Below are 11,100 nucleotides of genomic sequence, written 5' to 3'. Positions count from 1 at the left end.
TTGGTTTGGAATGTCTTCCTCTATTGCTATTCATCCTGTTTTTTTGAGACGAGGTCTTTTGGTGAACTTGGAACTCTCATCCAGTGTGGTTGGCCATGACACCAGACACTCTCCTATCTGCTCTCTACATTCTTGTCTCTCCTCCCCCTCCTCCACCCCCACTCCATGCTGCCACACCCAGCTTGAGGGTGGTGGGGATCCTAAGCAAGGTCTTCAGATGTACACTTCACCCACGGAGATGTTCAGTGTTCATTTTATTATGATTAGGTGCTTCACAAAATATATTTTACAAGTCTATTTGCATTTTTGTCTGCATTTATTTTTTTTGTAAGTCAGAATAAAGGTTTCGGCCGGGTGGTGGCACGCACGCTTTGAATCCCTTGAGTGGCAGAGGCAGGCGGATTTCTGAGTTCGAGGCTAGACTGGTCTGCAGAGTGAGTTTCAGGACAGCCAGGGCTACAACAGAGAAACCCTGTCTCGAAAAAAAACAAAAAACAAACAACAATAACAACAACAAGAATAATAGGTTTTGTGGCTAAGGACATTTGTAAGATTTTTTTGACTTTCTGAATTAAATAGTGCACCTTCCTGGCTTGCTTCCTTTGGATTTTAGCAGCATGAATCAGATATTAAAGGTGGAACAGGAAAATCATTTGTGGGCAAGTGGGTCAGCACGTTGTTCTCAGCTCCATCATTTCAGTACAGCATTTATATAGCTGTACTATATACAAGCTATGTGCAAGCGGAAAGCTCTGTGGTTGTCATTTACGTTCATTTACACCTCGTTCTCTTTCAGGTCAGGCCCAGGCTGTGTGGCATCTCAGTGTGGCATCTCAGTGTGGCGCCATCTCCCTTTTAGGAGCACCCATCTCAGGATCTGTGGCGGTCCCTTTAAGGCCCTGGAAAGGGCCGGCTGTCGGTTGGGCGGCGAGGCCACGCCCCTTCACGTGTCCTTCGTGCCACGGGGCGGAGCCGGGGCCTCTAAGTTGCCGTCACTTCCGGCTCTCTGTCACTCCGGAGCAAGCGAGCGAGCTAGAGGCTGTTGGTCGGCTGGAGCGGAGCGTGAGTGCGCGGGACCCCAGGCCCATCCCTCGAGGCCGCGGCCAGGCCGACCCCGGGCTGCCGCGGCCCCTTCGCCCTCCTTGCCCGCCATGGCTGGGAGACACCGCAGGGCCTCCGCTCTTGCCCGCGGCCCCGCGGGTCTCCTGTGGCGGCCGCTCGGGGAGCCGAGCCGAGGCGGTGGGCGCGTGCGAGCGGGTGGGGAGCGGCGGGTGATGGCCGCGCGCCCCTCGGACTGTGTACACGGCGGGGCTCCGGGCGGAGGCGCTCGCGGTCCTCCTCGAGGCTGCGCTTGCCTACCGTACCCCGACCACCGTGCTCGGCAAAGCCCCCCGGGGAGGCTGGGCCCGCTGGGTTGAGGGGCGGGGGGCGCGCCTCGGCGAACAAGCTGGGCTCCCGGGCGAGGATAAAATGGCGCTGGCGCAAGGCCCTCCTCTCCCGCACGTTCTCGGCGCCCCACGCCCCCTTCCTGAGGCCGGTCGTAGCCCCAGCCCTCGCCTCGGGGCTTCCTGGAGCTTCCTGGCCGTGACCCCCACGATGCCCCGCGCCTTCTCGCCCTCTCGCCCACGGGTGCCTTGCGCTCTGGGATGTTTTCAGTACTCCTCCCCCACCCAAGTCACGGACTGATCGGAATAAACTCTTTACGGTCATCCCTTTAGTTACCTTGGGCGCGAATTACGAAGGCCCCCTGGCCCCAAAGAAAGCACCCCAGTAAAGCCTCATTAAAGTTAAAAGTCTAAGTACAGGGAAAGCGTTAGCTTCAGTTACCAGTAACATTGTTTTTCTTATTGGGTAGATTTAGGTTAGATAATGACGTGGTTCTTTGAAGTAATTTTAGTTCCCTAGACAGCTTTTCGTAATGGGAGATAGATGTGGCTGGCTGTTCGCAAGTGAAAGACTTGTTTATGTGCAATTAATTCTCTTTTCAAAAACAGGTTTTGTGTAGTTTCATGAACAGCTAGCTTGGGAAACTTGATTTTGGAGGTCAGGTTGTGAAATGGAGCCATAAGAGGAAAAGCTAATGAACTGGTTAGGAGCCTTGCTGCTCCCTCCTGTGTTTATTACCCTTAACAGACTGACCAGTTGTGTTCTGTATGGTCGTGGTCAGGACTTGGATAGCCCACTTTTGCCTTGACCTCCTATTTTGAACATTGAATGCCAGTTTGGTCTATAGAGAGCTGGGTTGTAATTTTTTTTTTTTTTGGTGTAAGAGGTAGGAATTGAAGTATTTTTCTTTAGCATTTACAGAATCTGTTGTGTTTATTAGGACCTTTAAGCCATACAGAAATAATAAGTTTATTTAGATGGAGAGAGCAGAAGATAGTTTGATAAATAGCTTTTGCCACCTGGTGTAAGTATTTTGAAAAGTAGTTAGGGCCTGCTTAAGAACTCCTTGAAATGTGGGTTAGAATAAGTAGTCTGCCCTTTGTTTTATGCACTAAATAAACAGCAAGCTCTGGGCTGTGTGCCTGTTTGGTAAGTTTTGCTTTGCACATAAAGCCTTCACATTTTATATATTTCCCTAAGTAGAAAATCAGTGCAAAATTATTGTGAGTTGTGTATAATATTGTGAACTCTGATTGTTGCCTGTTGTTTTAATAGTGTGGCCACAAAGTAAAAACTAGTGTATACAAAGCATGTAAAAGATGATTTATAAGGGCAAAATTAATTAGGAATCACACTTACATAGGCAAGCTGTTTATGCTGGAGCTGGTCCTCTACTCTTAGTGTGAGTGGGATTATGTACATTTCTTTGATTTTGAAACAATTATTCTTAACTGCTTTCTTGTAGTCCACCCACAAACTTTATAACCCCTCTAAAACCAGTTGTTAAAAAAGACCCATTGACTTTTGAGAAGGGTGAAAGAATGTGCACATGGCTTTTATTTCTTTGTCCCGACTGGGTTCAGAATATTTGGCTCTGCTTGTTATTTGCAATTTAGACATGTGTTCTGTATAACGACTCCAATACCACAAAAAAGGCAGAATGAGCCATGGAAGTTATTTTGGTTTTTTGTTTGTTTGTTTTTGTTTTTTGGACTGGGAGAGCTAAGATGAAGGTATTAAAACCCTTTGTAAATTATTTGTGTGATGTCTTTTTTTTTTTTTTCAGAATGCCTAAATCAAAGGAACTTGTTTCTTCAAGCTCTTCAGGCAGTGATTCTGACAGCGAAGTTGAAAAAAAGGTGACTTTTACTCTACCAAGTTCTTTTATAGAACGAAATGTATGCTGCATTAATTGTTCTATAATGCTGACATTCAGTTTTGAAGGGAAAAGACCTGTCAGTCTTTTTAGATAGGTTTTGCTATGCATCCTAGACTTCTCCAACCAACTCAAATTTCCCTGGGGGCTGGGATGGTGTTACCAATGCTAGGCTCATAATGTGAGAGAAAATCTGCAAGGGTATTTTTTGTAAAGGTAAATGACAAATGGATTCCTTGAGTAGAATATTAGATCCTAGACTCATTTGTAGGCCTTATATCAGAGTTAAGAGGTCTTTGTGTTATACTTGGGGTTCAACCTGGCAGCCCAGTGCATCCCAGTCAAGTACTTGCTATATCTCTAGCCTGCTTTTTACTTTTTCTTTGCAATAGGGTCTCAAAGTTGTTGGGCTACCTTGGACTTGTGTTCTTATGCCTCAGCCTCATGAGTAGGGACCCAGCTACACAAGTCCTCCATTAAGCACCTTTAGTAACCAAAAGTCAACAGAAATGTTTTCTTAGACTCTAGAGCACTAGAATTCTAATTAGGGCAAAGACACTACTTACCATTATTTAGAAATCTGTGTCATTCAAAAATCCAGTTAATCTAGCCTGCTGTGGTGGCTCAGGTGAGTTTGGTCTCTCTGTTCTTCAGTATGGTAGAAAAGAGACCCCATTATACCAAGTTTGTCCTGTAACCTCATGCACCCACGTAAAGGCATCACAAGTACAACAAACACAGAATGATAGTAATAAAAGTTCCAAAACTCTTCCTAAACTATAGGTAGTAAGTCACTATTGGGCTGCATGAAGTTTTGAAAGAAAACATTAATGTTGATACGTTTCTCAGTCATTGCTCCTCTTTCTCCAACTTACTGAATTCAAGTTTTGGTACATTTTAACTTTAAAAGTTATTTGTTTTTAATAAGGCCATTCACCACAGCAAATACAAAATTACCCATTTAATCAGAATAAGCTTTTTCTGTGTTAGGTGATTATTATTTTGTCAACTTCATTCCACTCAGTTGATCACAGCAGTGAAGTGTAACGGAGCAGTTCACCTTGTGGTCAAGACTTCCTTCCACACAGCTGTATCTTAATAGAAATTTATATCTGAATAGACATTCTTATCCTAGAAATTGAACACATTGTACTCACCTTCATTTGTTTACTTGCTTTGTTGAAAATAAGTAATTAGTGCACCTGTGGTTTACAAAAGTGTAAAAGCAACAGGCAAGGCTAGTTTTGTAGTTAGTAGAGTGCTGGCCTAGCACTCAGGAACTCCCAGGTTTGATCCCCAGCACTGGACATGGATGCAGGAGGGCCAGAAGTTCAAGGTCACCTGGGATATTGGGGACCCTGTTTTATTTATTTAAAGTAGCAACCCCCTCTTCCTTTTAAAAAAAATTTTTTTTAAAGTTTTTTGTTATTGTTCAGGTTTTGTTCGTTTTTTTGCCTCTGTATTGCCTAAGGGAGCTCTATAGGACAATTTAGGAAAGTTGAGCCTATAAATGTAAAGATAGACTATAGCATCATAATTTTGAAATAAGGCTTCAAACATCATACATAGCTGTACTTGAAGTCTGTTTAGAACTTGTATCAATATAACCTCAAAGTGGGCATATAACTGATATTGAGGTTATTTGCAGGGCATGCACCAGTCCAGAGGATTGCCTTCTTGCTGAGCTGATTTTGTAGCTTGTCTCACATAGTACTATTAAGTACTATTAATCTTGTAGACAGTTACATTAAATACATCCATAGTTTTCGTTTCATAGCATATTCTTATCCTAGCCTCAACAAATTTAATATGTTTAGTAATAAACTACTTTGTACTTGTCCACTAAAAAGGAACATGGCTGCCCTCTACTGTTTGGGGTGGAAACCTAATGTGGGTTTTTAAAATTTTTATTTTTTTAGCTTTTAGCTCACTTTGAGAATGAGGTTATATACAATTCTTTTATACTAGTGCTGCTTCTAAAATATGAGGTTGAGTGCTAGTCTTATTACTGTCCATCTTCAATATTCTCAGTGCTGAAGAAATTTTTGAGTTGTTGATTTTCAGTGCCTGGCATAAGATAATAACTTCCTATACCTAGGCATCCCCCCAGGATAGAGTTTCATTATGTAGCCCTGACTGGCCTGGAGCTTACTATGTAATCCAGGCTAGAAGCATACATTCTTGAAAACAGTACAGATTCCTTTTGGAATAGACAAGAAATTAGTAAGTATTCATGTTTTAGTCTTAAATACATTGGTCTTGTTTGATCTTCAACTTTCCTGCCTCAGCCTTAGTCAGGGTTACAGGATATACCAATATACTTTGTTTTTTAAAAAGATAAAATATTAGGAAAAAAAAGATAAAATGATAAGAGGAAAACTTTTGGTAGATTTGTGATTTCTAAAAGTTTATACAGAAGTTATAGGCTGCTTCTCTTTCTCTTTCCAGAGAGTTGTGTATGGGTTCTAGTCCACAAGATCACTGTCTTAACATATGAGGTATCTTTGGGGATTTTGAGAGTAGAGATTAAAAACACTATTGTTAGTTCTGTTATTGGTAAAGTCTAGATTCATAGTTACAATTTTTTAATGTACATATTTTTCTTTTAATAAGTCAAAATTTTGACTAGCTCTGTAATGAAGTGTTTTGAACTTCACATGTGTGTATTCTTGCCTTTTTTTTTCCTTCAAGTTAAAGAGAAAAAAGCAAGTTGTTCCAGATAAACCTGTGAAGAAGCAAAAGCCTGGTGAGACTTCTAGAGCTCTGGCATCCTCCAAGCAGAGTAGCAGCAGCAGAGATGATAACATGTTCCAGGTAAAGTCGGATTGCATTCACTCCAGTGGGACAGACCCTTGATCTGATAGCACACCACAGTCTTCTGTTGTAATCCTCTTGACCAATGTTGATTAACAATTGAGCAGGAAGTGAAGGTAATTTGTTCATTCTGGGTTATTGGTAAAGCTTAGAAGTCTGGTCATGAAGAAGGACCAGTTGTGAGTGAAGTAGACCTGACAGTGAATGTGGCCACTGAGGATGGTCTCCTGTAGCACCTGGGGTGCTTGGCTGGGAATTATTCTTGTTGGCTTTTACATGTGCTTGATTAAATAGCCAATCACCAAAGAACACATAAACCAAAGAGATGGGAGCTTGTGAGAGATTTGCAAATGGATGAGAGAAGAAAGGATGTAAGTTGATAAAGTGATGAAAGAAAACTAAAAGTAGTGGAAGAAAGAAATAGACTAAATGTAGATTAGTTATAGGTTTCAATTCTTTGACTTAAGTGTAATTTCAGGGCAAAGGTTAGTTTGGTAGAGAATATAGGTGAAAGTATGTGATGAGGAATTTAAAAGAATGCTATTATTGATTCAAATGGATAATAAATTGGCTACTTACTATGCTTTATTTCATTCAGGCTTTGCCAGGTTCTAGTCATCCACGTGGAATGTGATCTGTAACCTCGTGGAATTTAAGGGAACCATGATTACACACGAATAGTAAAAATTACAGTAAGTCCTGAGAAGTAGTGGGCAGATTGAGAGAGTAGGCGTGAGAATCTCATTAAAAAGAAATGGCACCTAAATCTTAAAATGTGAAGGTTAAGCCAGCTGTGCAAAGTGTGTGGACAAAGGAAGCATTTTCAAGAGCAGGAAATTGAGTTCATATCTCGAAGTGGGAAGAAGCTTGGGTTGTGTATGAATTACAGAGCCTTTATGGTTGGAGCCTGGGAAGTCTTGCTGAGTATCAAAGTCTGGAGAAGATCTTCTAGGGCTGTTTGGCTTTTAAGTACAACAAGAAAGGGTCCGGGTAAATGTAAAATCAGCTAGAGTATTTCTTAATGTTTGTAAAGAAGTGCTTTGGAATAGCCAGTTTCATAACTGTATCTTGGCTTTTCTTTTATCATTTATGCTAGCTGTGTGCTCTCCTTTTTACTTGTAGAATAATGACACCTCTGGCCTGCTGGGTGGGGGAGTCTGAAGTGAGGGTCTTTTTCTTTTCTAGCCCTGGCTGACTTGGAAGTCACTGTATAGAATAGGCTAGATTTGAGTTTTTAGTAATCCTCCTGCATCTCCTCAAGTGCAGAGGTTGTAGACATGTATTACTATGGTTTTTAAAGGTTCTGTTTTGTTAGAGATTTTTGAGAAATGGGGTTTATTTTTAGTGGATGATTTTCTCACTATGAAGAAAAGAGCTTTGGTTCTTTTTTTGTTTGGTTTCTTGAGACAGGGTTTCTTTGTATAGCCCTGGCTGCCCTAAAACTAGCTCTGTAGTTTACAGAACAGAGTTAGTTCTAGACTCACAGAGATCCACCTGTAGCGCACATCTACAATTCTGCTTGTTAGGAAGACTTTTGTTTTAGTCAGTGTTCTGCTGCTGTGAAGAGACACCGTAACAGCACCAACTCTTAGAAAAGCATTTAATTGGAGCTGGCTTACAGTTCAGTGGTTTAGTCCCTTGTCACCATGGCAAGAAGCATGGTGGCAGGTAGGTCTTGCTAGAGAGTAGCTAATTCTACACCTGGATCCACAGGCAGCTGGGATGGAGAGACACTGAGTGTGGCTTGAGCTTCTGAAACTTCAAAGTTCACTCCTAGTGACACACTTCCTCCAGTAAGGCTGCACCTACTCTGACAAGGCCATGTGATGCACCCTAATCCTTTAAAATAGTGCTACTCCTTAAGAGCCTGAGGAGGCCATTTTCATTCAGATCACCACAATTGTCCTTCCGTTAAATACTTTGGATCTTTCCTAAATAACTTGGTGAGTTTATTAAATGTATGTTTTACTTTTGGGCTGCATTCTTAATCCTTGACCTATGTCTGTCTGCTTCAGTACCACACTCTTCCTTACATTTACTGAATTTAGAAAATGGGGACACTCCAAAACCACATAGCTTGTGTTAAGCCACCAGTATAAATAAGTTTGTTTTTGTTTTTTAAAGGCAGAGTCTTGGTATGTAGGCCTGTCTCTTAGCTATGGTTTTTGTTGCTGTGAAAAGACGCTGTGGTCATGGCAACTCTATATAAAGGAAAACTTTTAATTGAGGATGGCTTATAGTTTCATAGGTTTTAGTCCATTATCAACATGGTGTGCAGGGAAGGCATGGTGCTGGAGGAAGAGCTGAGAGTTCCATATTTTAATCTGAAGGCAGCAAAAGCTACTGTGAGCCACACTGGGTGTAGCTTGAGTATGAGACCTCAAAGCCTGCCCCCAGCAAGTGTGTACAGTGTTGCAGGATATTTGATCACACTGTGAACCCGGAGATGTGTTATTTACTGGAAAAACTTGTTTTTAGTTGTGTGGCTTAGCCTTAGCACATATCTCTAATCAAAGCACTTTCTGCTTGAATATTGTAAACAGGAGTAAATAAAATCAAACCATAGGTTAAGAGGCAGAGTAAGTGACCCATTGATAGGATTATTAAAAAACCATAGAGAGTAACAGGAGTCAGGAGGACAGATAGATGCACAGGAAGTAGAAGGGAGGGACATAGAGTTTGAAGGAATTTGTTTGAGATGGTGTGAGAGAGGCCATTCCTGGTAGGACTTTGGCCGAGGAGGAAGGCCAGCTGAGTGCTTTTTCTGCCTCTCTTAGCTAGCAGTTTTCCACCCCAGCATTTGGCTCCTAAGACTTCATTGGTAAAATCAAACAAATGTGATTTTACTTTTTAAAAAAAAAACAACAGTGCACACTTCCTCCAATAAGGTTGTACCCATTCTAACAAGGCCACACTTCCCAGTAGTTCCAGTCCTGTGGGCCAACCAACCAATCAAGCTCATAAGACTTGGCTATTCCTGGTTAGCCAGCACACCCTGGGTAGCCTGGAACTTGCTGTGTGTAAACCAAGCTAAACTTGAACACAGCTGCCTACCTCTGCCTTTTGAGGTGTTTTACATTTTGATTTCTCTGAGTTTACTGCATTAGACTATAGCATCTCATTTAGGTTGAGTCAGATAGTACTGCTGTTATTTTAGGAGTGGCTTATTTCACTTAGCACAATGCTATAGCATAGACAGGATTGCCTATATAAAGACTGAATGGTATTCCATTGCATGTGTAAGCCATGTTATATTTGTGTCCTCATCTAAGGATAGATTTTTGGGTTGCTTTTATTTCTTAGCTATTATGAATAGTGCAAGTAAAGACATGTAAGATCTCTTGGGAGACCCTACTGCCAGTTGTTTTGGATGAAGTGTATTCTGATGCTCACACAGGAGAATCTTCTGAATATGCATTTCTCAGAATATACCCAGTCTGTTAAGTATATATCTTATCCCCAAAGTGGGATTATTGGAACTTGTTATGTTTCTATTGTTGTTAAAGGACATCTATTCTGTGCTTTATTAATAAATTTTAAAGTGAGGCTGAAGAAAGAAAGATAGCTTAAAAAGCAGATAAGCTTGTATAAACATGAGGACCCGAGCTTTAATACTCAGCAGCTACCTTAGGTAGTTGGATTTCGCTGCAGATGGCTATAATCCCAGCACTGAGGGGCAGAAATGACAGATCCTGGATACTCTGTGGCCTACCAACTGAACAGTGAGCTTGTAGTTCATTGAGAGATCTTCTCAAGGCAAGGCAGAGAACGATAAGGATACCCGAAGTTGTTCCCTGGACATCATAAGTGGACATGCATGCATGCACATACCCCATCCCCACCCTGCCTCCAGTGTTACACTTGAATACTTATTCCAGGATTAAGGGCAAGTTGTGAATATAAATTCAAAACCTCTTTTTATGCATTTTTTTCCTCCCTCTTTGCTAGATTGGAAAGATGAGATATGTCAGTGTTCGGGACTTTAAAGGAAAAATTCTAATTGATATTAGAGAATATTGGATGGACTCAGAAGGTGAAATGAAACCAGGGAGAAAAGGTGAGGTTTTATTTCTTCAGTTTGATGTTAATGTTGATTGAATACCAGGTTAAGGATTGGCCTTACTTGGTTGATCCTTTTATAATCAATTTGTAATGAAACCTAGGAAAACAGCATCCTAATGTCACGTTGAATTGATCACTTAACTTTAACTTCATTTTTATCAGTTCTTAGGCAGATTAGGCATTACTTTGGAAACTGTAAAATGAGAAGTAGAAAACACCTGGGTTTAGTGTTTGCTTTGGACTCAGCTCCAGCAGGATGTTCTTTAATACAGAATTATTAAAGGTCTCTCTGTCCTCTTAGTGTTGGTGCTTCACCCAGTTCCAAGGCTCTTAGCATGTAAAAACACTTTATTCTGTTACCAAGTAGCTAGAAAGCATTTGCACCAACTTATGTTTAGTTTCCTGTGACAAAATAGGAGACAAAAGCAATTTAAGGGAGGAAGGGCTTATTCTGATCCAGTCAGAAGGTGGCAGGCTGTTGCTCACATGGGGCCCAGTCAGGATTTGCAGAGATGAGTATGCTGGGGCTTGGCTTGGTGTCACCGAGACCTTAGGTGGGTGGGGCCACCCACAGTCAGGGTGGGTCTTCCTTCATCATTTTAACCTGTCTGGAGACACCCTCCTCCACACTCACAGAGGTGTGTTCATGATGGTTCTAAAATCCATCAAGTTGATGGTCAAGATGAACTGTTAACTTGTCACTTGTGCTCCAGGGAGCATAGACAAAGGCACACACACAGTAGAAGGGTGACTGGCTAGGAAGAGGCAGGTGATGAACAGGCATGGGAAATGGAACACTAGAGAGGGGAGTGGAGGGTGAAATATATGCATTCAGGAAAATGTCTTGGTGAAACTGTTGAACATGGTTATGCTAATTAACTTTGAAAAAAGATTGGTGCTGGCGAGATGGCTCAGCGGGTAAGAGCACCACTGACTGCTCTTCCGAAGGTCCTGAGTTCAGA

The 11,100-nt window shown here is 41.7% G+C and overlaps 1 protein-coding gene across 2 annotated transcripts in view; it reads left to right on the top strand.

The window, feature by feature from the left end:
• The first annotated feature begins 943 nt into the window (after positions 1–943).
• The window catches only part of Sub1 (SUB1 regulator of transcription), a 14,959-nt gene continuing 4,802 nt past the window's right edge, over positions 944–11,100 (top strand). The window contains exons 1-4 of one of the 2 annotated variants that reach the window (XM_031360147.1): positions 944–1,062; positions 3,173–3,245; positions 5,954–6,076; positions 10,025–10,133. In XM_031360147.1, coding sequence (XP_031216007.1) covers positions 3,174–3,245; positions 5,954–6,076; positions 10,025–10,133 — 304 coding nt within the window. In that variant the 5' untranslated portion in view covers positions 944–1,062; position 3,173. Of the gene's footprint in view, positions 1,063–1,314; positions 2,536–3,172; positions 3,246–5,953; positions 6,077–10,024; positions 10,134–11,100 lie in introns of those variants that run through there. The other variant, XM_031360148.1, reaches the window with a different exon arrangement.

This window comes from Mastomys coucha, unplaced genomic scaffold, assembly GCF_008632895.1.
Source record: "Mastomys coucha isolate ucsf_1 unplaced genomic scaffold, UCSF_Mcou_1 pScaffold8, whole genome shotgun sequence".
Taxonomy (NCBI): Eukaryota; Metazoa; Chordata; class Mammalia; order Rodentia; family Muridae; genus Mastomys; species Mastomys coucha.
Note: the sequence above shows the minus strand (reverse complement) of the source record. Positions and strands in the feature narration are given on the sequence as shown.